Consider the following 13,224-nt stretch of genomic DNA (forward strand, 5'->3'; position numbering starts at 1 on the left):
CTTCTCCATCCTCAGACACCATTAGTTCTTGGTGTCTCCTGGCATGAACTCAGCTTCCAGGTTTTGCCCCTGCTGTGGCTGCTCCTAGTTCTTTGCATTGGTGAGGACCTTCTCAGATGAGAAGATAACACAGAAGTACATTCCTACACAGATGGGAAGAGTAGGAACAGGAGGAGACATGCTAACTGGCCTTCATGCCTTTCCCCTGGAATAACAGGAGAGTCTCCCTGGCATGAGGAGGAGGACAGGGCAGTGGTGTGCTCCTTGGTGTACACATGGGGGTCAGGAAAGCAATCTGTCACCCGAGGTAGCCCTTGGGGCTGGCCCATAGCACTTACAGGAGCTAAGGTATTTTGTGGATTCAGGTCTTGAAAGCCATGTCACAGCATTAGGTATGAGAATTAAAGGGTTTCATGGCAGAAGATAGGGATGTCTTTCTAACTTCTGAAGAAGAAAACATTTTGAGAAATTTTTTGTGAATACCACTGCCCCAAAAGGAACATATGCACGTTATATGCCATATTTTTGGTTGTGTGTTTTTTTTTTCTTCTGTTTGTCAAAATAGAAAATGCTTAGAACAGAACAAAACTGATCAATATTAAGATGACATGGCATATTTCTGATATATGTTGAGATTTATTACTAGACATATTTGACTTTCATTTTGGGCTCTGAAATCATTTAAAACTCAGTATTAAAAAAGCCTCCCAACAATCTTCTGAAGAAAGTTTATCTCTATTTTACAGGTAAGGAAACCAAGGCACAAAGAAATTAAATGATTTGCCACAGATAGTACAGTAGGTCAGTGGCAAAGTCAGGAAGAGAATGAAATTCTGCACTTATGGGTTAACTCTCTCTTCCTGCTAAGAAAATTAATCTTATCCCTAATATACTGCTTCATGCCACCTGTATTAAAGATCATGAAAACTGACAATTTGCACTGTTAAAACCGTTGCAAAACCAATGATTTTTTCCATATATGCACAAAAATGCTACTTAAAGGGTTAATTATACTTCTGTGCTGGTAAACATTTTTACTTATTGCTGGTCAGACCCGTATTTAAATACTGACTGGGACCGAAGAAACTGAGCTGGCCCTGGACTCCCTTGTCTTGGTGTTGGGCATGGATATCGTACAACAGGATACGCCCACAGTGGCCTCAGGCAGCTCATCTTCCTCTGTCCATTCATTGAGATCTGGGTTATAGCATTGAATGCACTTCTTATATTTTTTCTCTATTTCGTTCCAGCCACCCACTAAGTAAATTTTCCCATTAAGGGTGGAGGCACCAGCTGTACTAACTCCGGTTTGAAGCGGTGCCACATAACTCCATTGCCCCATGTAAGGACTGTAACACTCCACAGGGAGAACATCGACCCTTTCGGCTCGCCCCCCCAGCTGAGACCCACCCATGACATAGACCCTCTCCAGAAGTGACACTGCACAGTGCCACCCCCTTGGGGTGCTGAGGCTGGACTTATCCTGCCAGCTATCTTTGCTGGGGTCGTACATGCACACTGAGCGAGAGTAAGCATTATTAATGTAACCTCCTGTCACCAGGATCTGACCATCCACCACTGCGCTGGCGTGACAGCACCTGGGCACCTCCAGGGGTGCCTTCATCTGCCACTGATTAGTTGCAGGCACATAGCATTCAACCGAGGAGAGGCACCCCTCAGAGTTGCGCCCACCCACTGCAAAAAGGAGGCCATTGAACACATTTAGGCTAAAATGGGTGCGCCGCTGATTCATGTTTGCCAGGTGAATCCAGGTGTTGAAACGAGGATCATATCTGAAAGCATTAAAAAAAAGAGGGTAACTGTCTCACATACTGCTCTGCTAAATTCTATAGTCCTGTCTCTGTCCCACTACTGCTGCAGGTGCAAAGCTGCTACAATTTTAGTTAGTTATTTAGTCCATTAGAAGTCAGTGGAATGAAACTGGTATTCCTGGTTAAATTTAAAAAAAAATATTAATTTTTGATTGGAGAAAAATCTGTTTGTATCATTCAAACCTGGTATTATTTCAGTGAAGTAAATCTGACTCTTTTATAATTTGATTTTGTACAATAACCTCATTAGAATATTGGGAAGAGACATTTTCAACATACAGTAGAAATTTTAGAAGTTTTTTTGCAATTTATGCCTACAGCAAAGATGTCAAAATTTACTCAAAGAGTTTTAAAAAATGATAGGAGGTGATTTATACTTGCATCTTTTTAGTACTCTCTAAATGGTAAGTATTCTTTCCCTGCCACTCATATGGAGTAAGTTTTATGTGGAAAGAACATCTTTGTTTTCTAACACCATTCCTACCTTAAATAACAGTCTCTGTCCTTGACATCTAAATGAGAACATTTGAAATAGGAAATAGCAAATTATGACTCCTGAAAGAGCCAAGTGAGGTACATTAGTGGGCCCATACATTTCTTCTTGTTATATGCTGAGAGGACCAGACAATCACACCAGTGAAAGATTGGTAAAACTAAAAGGAAAGCAAGTATTATTTGTTAGCTCTCATTCAGCATTGTCATCTGCAGGTCTGAATGCAAGTCCATAGACATACTGGTGTGACTTGAGGTTAACGGCAGAACAGGGACCAGAACCCATTCAGCTGTGGACCACAAGGATTCCCCCACCTCCTCCCAACAACCAAGGTGTGCACCAAGCACACAGCTCCTTGTGAGAACGTGAGGCATAGCTTAAAAGCAGAAGGTGGGGAGAGCAACAGCATCATCTCCTTTTTGTGATATATTTTTATGACAAAGTGAATGAAACAATAAAATTAATCTAAAGAAGGTTCCTCATTCATTAACTTTGTATATTGGTTGATGTCCTTCAGGGACCAGAAAAGGAAACACTGGTATGACTGTGGCTGTGTAGTGTCACTGCATGCCTATAGTCTGTTAGTCAAGTTGTCTCACCTCCAGTCTTTGCTTCACGGTATCACGTGCTGCCGGCTTTTAGGATGAACTATTTAAAAACTAGTACCACCTATTTGGCTATTGCATGTTAACCTATGCACTCTTCTGACCGTGCTATCACCAGTGCAGTCTTGGATGATTATAGATAGGAACTGTAATATTTCAGAAGTGAGGTATTGTTTGATGTACACTGTAGAAGAGAAATACAGCCTTCAAGAGATGGTGACATTGTTTCTAAACTCTTGATAAACAAAAAAGCTAAAGGATATGAAATGCAGTATAAAAGCTGTTGAAAATATGGTGGATGGTGCATAGAAAGTCAGTATTATAATATCTGAAAGGTGCTTTTCAGAACTTTCTGTAAGGCATCAGAAGCTCTTGAAATTTAAAAAGTCTCATCTCGTCTGATTCAGTACATTTTAGTGGTATCTTACAACATCCCAAAACTTCTATTTATGGTCCTATTTATTTCCTCCACGCGGAGTAAGTTTTCTTGGTTCTCCTCACTTCTCATTGTGCATGTGTAACCATGGTGAAGTTTTTGCATAACTTTAGTTGCATATTTCTGTTCATTCAAACTTTAAAATAGAATAGCATCCACACCTCCCCCGCCCTGTCCCCTTTCTATTTATCTGAGCAGTTCATGCTGCACGTCACAAACCAGCTTGGTCTATCTACCTGCATTGTGTGGAATAGATCTCTCCGTCCCTTTTAAATAAATAACAAGTTACCTGCAGAAGTTGCTGACTGCATGCTTGGCTTGGTTCCTGGCATCATTCTGGTCTTCCCCACCGGCCACATACAGAAATCCATCCATCACTGTAACACACTGATTGAAACTTTTAGCAGGCATTTCACTCAGCTTCTTCCATCCGTTTTCAGGATCTCTATATAAGATATCTCTGCTAAGAGACTTTTCTGTTAGAGCAGGGCGTCCCCCAACAGTAACTAAGACTCTGAAACCTCCACGAATCCTTGTTCTTCTGGATTGAAGTGTATTCTGGTGATAGGGAAGCAAATGATAGTTCATGGCATCCACTAGGAGCTTATGGCAGTCTGCATCTTGCATCATTCTCGGCACAGTTTGAACATAATTGACAAGGTCTTGGGCTGAGATGGTACCAAAACGGATGTTACCTAAGAGATCAGCAGCAAACTTTACTCTTTTTTGGTCAAATTCCAGCCATTTTATTGCAATCTGGAATGCAACAATTTCAGAAGGTAACTGCAAGTCGTCATCTGCAAGAAGTTCATTAATCTGATCAAAAGTAAGTTTTAAAAACTGATCTGTTTCTGAAAATTCAATGAAGTTGTCTCTGATAAATTTGTGTGCTGCTTCCTTGGTTGTTTTTAGTCCGTATGTTTCTGCAATATTGGCAACATACATACAATTCTCAACACTTATTTCTTGGATTAGAAAATCACAGCACATCTTTACAAGGGTGTGAATCTGTAGATAAATTGCTGTGGAAATAATACTACCTATTGTATAAAGTGAGAGAGTAAGTTTTCCAGTGTAAGCATAGGTGATAACAGTAGCTAGACCCAATGGGGATACATCATTGAGGTCTACTCTTTGAGTGGATGGATCTTTCTTTAAGATGTTGTGAAAGTAGTCACTGCTTGAAGCCATCACCACCTTATGAACACTGAAGGATTTGGTTTTGGTACTGATAGTCAAGTCACAAAGAAAATTTTCTTGTCTCATTCGGCTTAGACCTTCCAAGAGATTTGGGCTATATGATGGGTCGGAAACTTCAGATGAGATGCAGCTGAAACCATTTCCTCCCTCTAAGAGTCCATTCAAGCCATTTAATTTACTGAGGGGGCCATCTTCCACAATGATGGTCATTTCATTGATATCTGCTTTGTTCTTTTTCACATTCTTCTTCTTAGGGGCCATGACTGCAATGAAATATTACAGCCAAGATTTTGCTAAAAATAAAATTAAATGTTTAGAGATACACTGCAGTTGTGAAATTTATCAGCCATGTGATTATGCAACAAATCTAACCTTTGACAATACATATAAATGCCACAAAACCAAAACACACAGGATAATCTATCTTTCTAAGAACTATTATATTGTCCTAGATTTTAGTGTGGCTGCTTATTAATAACAATCAATACTCAAATTGTGAAGAATACACCTACAAGTAATTCCTTTTTTTTTTTTTTTTCACCTACTATCACCACATTCAAAGAGTTACATTCTCTAAATGAGTTTGTCAGAGTGTAAAATTTTGTAAACATATTTTTAAATCAGCCAGGTTCTAGACCTGAATTCATTAGTCTGAGTTAGCACAGGAAAGAGATGGGGCCCCAACTTTGTTCATCCTTACTCCAGGGCTAGTACAGACTTATAGGCGAGTTCAGATTTTGACGTGGAAATACTGAAATTCTTAAAGAAATAAAGCAAGATAAGATATAAAGAGAAAGTGAATTTTAGTATGATGTCACATTGATTTTAGATTTAGGATCTAAATTTGCAAATATTTTCTACTCATAGCACACTTTGCTTGCTTTTCAATATCAGTAATTTGAAATTTATAATCCTACTTTTAGGATTTTGTGGAGATTTAGGGAGAAGAGATGTCTAACTTTTATTCGAAAAAAATGTCATGCAAACTCTAGCAGGACTTGTTATTTTAAACAAGTTCTTTATGTGTGAAGGTAAGAATCACTCCCATACAGTTATGTTAAAACAAGTATTTGAATTATGTGTATCAACTCTAGGCAAGTTCCAGCTCTTGATGAAGAGCCATGTTTTTGTCAAATGCAATGTGAGACGGTCCCTAAGTAGTATTCAAAGAAGCTATTTCAAACAAATATATGTATACACAAATATACCTTGAAGGAAAGCAATGATCTTCAATTTCACAGTTAAAACAGAATTACTTAGATCAGCATTCAAATGGATTAAATATAGCATTTATCTCCAGTATACCCATTGATTTTAAAATAATTGATACATGCTATTTTCTTTGTGATCCTTGCGCTCATAAAACCCAGAACAATGAGAAATGCTACTTAATGATAAAACAAACAACTGGGAAAGTTTTAGATAATAAAAATATTTCAGTAATATTTCAATCTAGAATCACAGCACATCAATTTTTGTTTAAGCACACAACACTTAACAAAACGGTAATTTAATTATGGGAAGGAATGGTTGCTGCTTGTGAGCACCAGGATTTTTTTGCTGCTGCTGCTGCTGGGTGACGACCATGTGCAGAGCTAGGAGAGGGAGAAGGCCATGTGTGCCCAAAGTGTCAGTGTCAGCCTGCACTGACGTGAGCTGTGATCCCTGAAATGTCTGTGCCAGCGCAGGGGTCAGCTGCTGCCCAGCTCCCCCTGCTCCGGCTGCATTCCAGGAGATGCATCTGTTGAGACCTATCAGAGTCACCTCCCAGAATAGCAACCTCCCAGCAGCTTGCCATTTTAAGACAGGTTCAGTCGAAGGTATAGCTGGTGTTTTAGTACACCCGGTTGTTTAACACAACTTTTGTTGCAAAAAACCTATGAAATTGCAAGTGTCATGTATATTTGTTGGCACAGAATAAAAGCAAAACAAAACTTCTGGATGTCTGTATGTTATCCACATAGTTACAGCTTTGCATATTAATAGTCACAACTTTATAGCTGGCAAGGACATATTCTTTTGGCAGTCATATTTGTGTTTCTAAATATTTTTAGAGACCTGTAACTTAAAAATTTTAATACATGCAGCACTGTTTATTGTCTCATTGTGTCATTGCAGAGCTCATTTAAATATGTGATATTTTAAGCTTTCTGTTCAAAAAGTTTTTTCCTGAAAAATACTTTTCCATCAGCAGAAATGTCACCAGCTAGTTTAGTGTATAAGCACGTAAGTGACAGAAAATGCAAAACCAGTGAAACAAGTTAAACTATCCTATAATAAATCTAAGTTACTAAACTTTGAAAACCCTGGATGATTTGGTTTTCTATAGTCGTTTGCTTTCACCTAATTTATTTAGCTTAAGGACAGCTCATGCCAAAGGACACTCAGGGTCCCAAAACAAAGGATTCGAACAACCAATCTCCCCCCCACTCCCTTTAAAATGTTATCTTCTAAGCACTATCAAAGTGAGGAGTTGAAAACCCCTTACCTTCCTCAGAAGATGTTGTCCCAGAGCTGTCCAGGAAGCTGTAAGTGAAAATGCCTCTTTCTTGGAAAATAAAAGACAAAAAGAGAGGAAGTGTGGTAAAAAAAAGAGAGAAAAATTAGAGGCCACTTGGTAAGTCCCAGCTTGTGTTTCCAGTGTGACGCTTTGCTGTCACAGCAAGCAAAAGAGACCGGAGCCTGTGCTCGGGTGCTCTTTAAATGACCCCTCCTCTCTGTGCTTCACTCCCTGCCTCTGCCCAGCCATGGAAGCTCAGCCCAGGGAAGCTACCTGGCCTCTGGAAACCAGGGGAACAAGCCTAAACCCTCCAAATGCACAGGTACAAGGGAGGAAAAGGAGATGAAGGTGAAGACAGTAAATCCACGGCAGGTAATAATCATCCCAGGTAAGTGTAGGTTGAAGCACTGGGTTCCCCACCTCAGAGCTGGGTGCCCAGGCAAAGCCAGCATACTTGAAGAAGGGGATGGGTTTAGATTGGACATCATATTTTTTATGATGAGGGCGATGAGACGCTAGAAAAGGTTGTCCAGAGAAGTTGTGGATGCCCCATCCCTGGAAGTGTTAAAGGTCAGGATAGATGGGGCTTTGAGCAACCTGGTCTAGTGAAAGATGTCCCATGGCAGGGGGGTTGGACTGGATGATCTTCAAAGGTCCCTTCCAACCCAAACCATTCCATGATTGTATTAGTCTATGACCTCAAATAACCAGCAGAAAATACCAAGGAAAAGCTAGCACTTTAGTTCCACTTTCTTAGAATTTCAGTGCTTAACTGTGGGCAGAGGGACGGAGAGCAGCTGATGGAGATTCACAGTCATGTCCTATTTCTTGGACTTAGGTTGCTGCTTCTGTAAAGACTTGCCTTGGCTTTCAAGAATACTGGCTCACATTCCCTGACGCATTTGCAGAGAGAGATGTGAACTTTGATCTTCTGTCTCGCAGGAATGTATCCTCTAACCTGTGGGTTATACCATACACGGGAAGAGTTTACCTCCACTTCTTGCCAGTAAACCTCAGGAATAGTATGAAGCCAAACCTCCATATCCCAGGAGAATTTAATCCAATAGGAGAGATAAAAGGCATGCAGGTTACTGCATGGGAAGGGAAGGATATTGGGGGAAGTGGAAGTCAGAGAAAAGGAAGATTTTTTCTTAGCTGTACATTGTGTAATCTTTAATTTGGTAGATTTATTGATTGCCTTCAGGCTCAGATGGGCCACTGAAACAACTGCTGCAAAATAACACTTGTCATTTTGAACAAAAAAGCATGGCTGTGCTAGTGGAGCTACAAAAAGTTACAAGATAAAAATGAAAAAACAGAATAGGGAATGAAAGGCAATCACACACCTGAAATGAGAGTGAAGGAGAGGGACATAAAGGGAAGCCCTTGCAACAGCAACAAGGTAACCAGCTTTCCTTATGAAAAATAGGGCCATGTTGTGAAAAATTAAGAACAACGCCTTATTTTAATGCATATTTTAGGAACTTCTCCTTACTATACATTTTTTTTTTTCCTCACGTGTATATTCCTACTACCTCAAATATACGACTCAGTATAACATATTTAATATGTAAGATGACATCTATCATTGTCTTAACACAATCTCAATATATTTTAATTTACCAGTTCAACCCAATAATAAAATTCCTTACGCTGATAATTATTCTTGACCTTTTTTTAAGCTCTGCCTTAACAGGATCAGCTGTAATGATTTTTACAGAAAGAATATATTCCCCACTGGGCTTCATGAGTTTTAAGAACTTGTAACTATTAGTTTTTGTAGATAGAACAGGCGTACTTCTAAAACAAGACTCCCATAGTCCAAAACATATACATAGTAGTGAACCCGATCTACTCAGTGTTCCCAACAGCTCATGCCCAGACATTTATACATTGTGATAATTTGAAGATGTTCTAAAAAGCCAACATTTTTCAGAGAAAACATTTTTTTTTCTTTTGTTATTTTTCAGTTAGGTTTTCTTTTATAAAGGGGACAATTCTTCTGCAGAATTAATACAATATCATGCTCTGTAGAAAATAAAAATATTATTCTAATTTTCATACTGTATCTTTAAAAATTACTAGCACACTGTAAAACAAATCTAAGTCTTACTCAGTCTCTACAAATGTGTTTTAAACCTCCTTATACAGTTCACTGTTGAAAAAAACACACAAGCGATAATGGGGAAATATCCCCACTGAAAATACAAAACTAATTTCTAATTTCCAGAAAACGCTGAACATGTTTTGAGCTGTGCAGTATAGAGATAAATATCCTGTGGGGCATGCCTCCACATCTCAACGTACTAACGCTGACGCAATCACACATCTCCCACAGTTCTGAAACTTTAGTTGTATATTAGGGCAAAAACCATGAAACCTTTAGTTACTTGGTCTTCAAGATCAGAGGACTGATAGCATACTTGGCTATTACGCAGTATACAGGCCAGTCTTGGAACTTACTTGGTGATTCTCTTTTTCCATTTGCTCACAACAAAGTCTTAAACCAGGATTAGTTGCAAATCATGATACATTTTCTAAAATCAAACTTTAATGTTTTTAAATTTTTAGATATTCTTAACATCATTTCCCTTATATCTTGAAAAGTTGTCTTTCTGCTCATTTCCTTTCCAATGGTAGAGAAATTAATTACTATAAAATATTCTGATATTGACTGAAGTCCTTGCAATCAATTATCTTCTCAGTTAAAAGAGGTGGTAGATATTTTGGCAATATCTTAAGCCTCTCAAGATGTATCCTTTTAAGTATGAGTGAATCTTGGGGAAAAGACATTTAATTTATTCCATAATCAACTGGTCTGTGTGAGTGACTAAGAACAATACTACCAATCCATGCAGCAGTAGCAGGGCATGTAGTAATGTTTTAACATTTTTAGGGGGAAAAAAAAACCCACAAACATTTCAAGAGATTTGTTCTCAGCCCAATAAACAAGAATAACTGTTATTATTTGCTCCACGTGCATGATTCAGAATCAGCAATAGGGAAAGTTCTTGTATCAGCAAAATAGGCCTTAAGGCAATTATAACCATCCTTTCTAATCCATGCACAACCATTACTGCACTCTTTCAGGAAAAAGTAAAGCCTTTTCTTTGAAGTCAGCATGCTTTGATTTGTTGGTGTAATGTAAACGTCACAGCCATGGCCACATGGTGATCTACCTCAGTAGACTAAAGATGTTAACAAAACTCAGGCTCAGCTTTAGATACTATCTGCTTTGTTTGCTCTGAGCCCTTTGTGTATACTCAGCCAAATACTATGCACCCTCAAAGCCCATATTAATTTCGCTATGATAGTTACGAAAAATATATTTAAATGCATTAATCTGAATATATTGAGTAATCACACCAGTAATGCCTTTAGGAGGGCTGAAGCTCCTTATGCAGATTGGAGATAATTGTGATAACATACTGAATTTCAGTAGGAACTGCAGTCTTTTCAATAGAGATGGAAAAGAAACGTGTTTTCTTTATAAGCTGCTGAATAAATGTACAAACTAGTACTGTTTAGGATCAAATGCACTGGCCTTGATTTCACAGAAGGTGGCTCTGGGGAACTGTGTTCAGCAAGACACCCAACCCTGGGTGGGTCACTGAGACCTCTCCCATGAGGCAGATTTCCTCCAGTACTTGATCACTCACTCCCAGTCCATTGCCTAATTCGCCCATTCAAGCTTCTCACATTGATCCATGCCCTGAAACTCTCACATATCTCTTCTTCCTAGCTCATACAAAGCTTATTTCTCTTTCTGGTTTCATTCTTTCTCAGAAACTCACCAAGCACTGGCAGTATGGCATAGAGAGGACCCTAGGGATGAGATGAGTTTGCAAGTCTTGGAGCAGACCTGATGGCACAACACAGCTCTCGAGCACATAGTGACAGAACATATATTGGAGCTATATTTTGGGGTGTGGCAATCCTCCTTCTTCTGGAGTCCTGCATCGATGCCGAACAAATCCTTGTAATGATCAACATCAGCTGGCAGGTTTGAAGGACCAAGTAAATTTGATATTCTTTCCTCTGCCAGTTATGTCAGGTGATATGAGAAATGCTCCAGTTAGATCTGGGCTAGAAAAAATTTTCTTGTTGTAGGAAAGTTTTTGAGATTTTAAATGTTTTATTATTCTTCTTCACTGGCATTAAATCATGATCTTTCAGAATAATTGGGCAGAAGTGCAGCAAGATTTTCCTCATCCCAGAAAACCCAGTAATTTGATAATTAAGGCTTTCAAACATATGGGAAACCCACCTTCAATCATGTAATCCATATGACAATCAGACTCAACTTCCCTACTCAAATATTACTTTACCCATAATGCTGGTGTGGGCTGAATCTCTTCCAAGGTTTCATCTGCATAAATGACACTTTGTGTAAGTAATTTCATACTATTAGGGTCAGAAAAATAAAGAGTAACTAGCTGCGGACAGCCAATTTTAAGGTAGGGTTGATGAAGCCTTTACGCACTGTGAAGATGAGTTGATTGTTTCTGTAAAACAAAAAGATGATCATGGGAACTGGACACCTAGCCTGCAACAGGGACCTGTATTTGTTTTTTCCATATCCAACCTGAGCCCTGTACTTACTGTATTTCCCTACCAGCTATTTTGGTTTTTCTACTGATAAATTTGCAATAGACAGTGCCAAGTTGTAATGAGATCTATTTTGCAAGAGTAATAACCCTAACATGCAAATACCAGACTTTTGTCTACTTAAAACTCCCCTGTAATTCAGACTGGATACACTCTTTTTAACACTTGCCCAAACACTGCTTTAAAGAGTGAAAAGTGTTCTATATATCTATTTTGATTATATCTACATTCACTTCCAAGCAAATACTGCAAACCCATAGATATTTTTAGAAGGGACTCATTCAGCTTAAGCATCTTTCAAGCATGTGCTCAGCCCCAGCAAGCTCGATGGCAGAGATCCTGTTTCAGGTACACAGTTCATGCAACACCAAAGACCGATTCCTGTCCTATGTTTTTTGTGACCTTAGGTAAACCACAGAGGAGCCATGCTGAAAGTTGCAGGGCCTGAAAGCACTCTGTCCCTCAAAAAAAAAAAAAAAAAAAAAAGCATTAGCCATCAAGCTCTAAATAAGGCAGGATAGAGAGAAAAGGATGTCCTCTTCAGCCTGAGCGCTGCCTTCACCTGCAGGTTAGGACTGCAGTAGGGTGCCTGTGGGCGCCTTCCTGGGCTTGACCTTGCTACCCCTATGCAAGCCACTGTGCTTAAGGTCCACCAAGCAGCTGCCTTAAGGGCAGGCTTGGACAACAGAAATGGCACAGACCTCGTAATTACCTGCAGGTAACCGCAGCAGCTTGCATGAGCAAGCGCAAGTGGCTCCGATGCTAATGGCGTCCCACCGACCTCTGGTGCTCCTGCCGGGGCTGCCAGGGCTGTACTGACGGACCTACCTCCTACCCTGCTGCTCTTGCAGAGCCCCAGCACATGCCACGGCATTTCTTGGGGCAGGCTGCAGCCCCCACCTCACCTCCATGGGCTTACTTCAGTTATAGCCGTGCTTGTTCTGCACCACACTGCGTGTTTAATACAAGTCGGAAAAGGTAGAACAAAAAGAAACACGTATTCTTTATTACTGCTGACAGTCTGGTAGCAAACGACCAGGTCAGTCGCAGCTATCAGCGAACAGCCTGGCAGGGAAGCGCCGCTTTGGGTCGGGCCCTGGGGCCGCGTTGCCTTCAGGCCGGAGACCAGAGCTGAGGCCCGGGCCGGGGAGGCGGCTGCCCGCGCCGCCTGTCACCAGGGCCCCGCCATGCTTCAGGCCATCCACCCGCGACCACGAAACCCCCGGGGAAATCTCAGACATAGACGTGGGGCGGCTCGGAGGTCTCGGCGAGAGGCAGAAAGCCCGGGGGGGAAGCCGAGGAAACAGCGGGAACCGCTGGTCTCCGGCGGGGATGGCGACACGCGCCGTCGTGGCCGGAGCGCGCCCAAGGAAGGGCCAGGCCGGGCCGGGCCATGGAGCCGCCTGTGACGTCGCGGGCGTTGCTACAAGAGGGGCGAGCGCAGGCTGAGCAGCCCAGGCGCCATGGCGGAGGGGCGGAGCGCGGCGCAGAGGGTACTGAAGCTGCAGGAGCAGCTGCGCTGTGCGCAGGAGCCCGCGGAGGTACCCGCC

At 40.9% G+C, this 13,224-nt stretch overlaps 2 protein-coding genes across 7 annotated transcripts in view; one reads left to right on the top strand and one right to left on the bottom strand.

The window, feature by feature from the left end:
* Positions 1-888: 888 nt before the first annotated feature.
* Positions 889-7,136, bottom strand: KLHL31 (kelch like family member 31). Its single transcript, XM_026845646.1, has 3 exons — positions 7,055-7,136; positions 3,656-4,859; positions 889-1,793 (listed from the first exon to the last, which is right to left on the bottom strand). Exons 2-3 carry the CDS (start codon positions 4,825-4,827, stop codon positions 1,061-1,063), a joined length of 1,905 nt encoding a protein of 634 aa, XP_026701447.1. The 5' UTR covers positions 4,828-4,859; positions 7,055-7,136; the 3' UTR covers positions 889-1,060.
* Positions 7,137-12,904: 5,768 nt separating this feature from the next.
* The window catches only part of LRRC1 (leucine rich repeat containing 1), a 119,881-nt gene continuing 119,561 nt past the window's right edge, over positions 12,905-13,224 (top strand). For 5 of the 6 annotated variants that reach the window (XM_026844113.1, XM_026844110.1, XM_026844111.1 and 2 more), the window contains exon 1: positions 12,905-13,215. In XM_026844113.1, the coding sequence (XP_026699914.1) occupies positions 13,138-13,215 (78 nt within the window). In that variant the 5' untranslated portion in view covers positions 12,905-13,137. The remainder of the gene's footprint in view (positions 13,216-13,224) is intronic. The other variant, XM_026844116.1, reaches the window with a different exon arrangement.

The sequence above is a fragment of the Athene cunicularia genome, assembly GCF_003259725.1.
Source record: "Athene cunicularia isolate RWA chromosome 3 unlocalized genomic scaffold, athCun1 chr3_part1, whole genome shotgun sequence".
Classification (NCBI taxonomy): domain Eukaryota; kingdom Metazoa; phylum Chordata; class Aves; order Strigiformes; family Strigidae; genus Athene; species Athene cunicularia.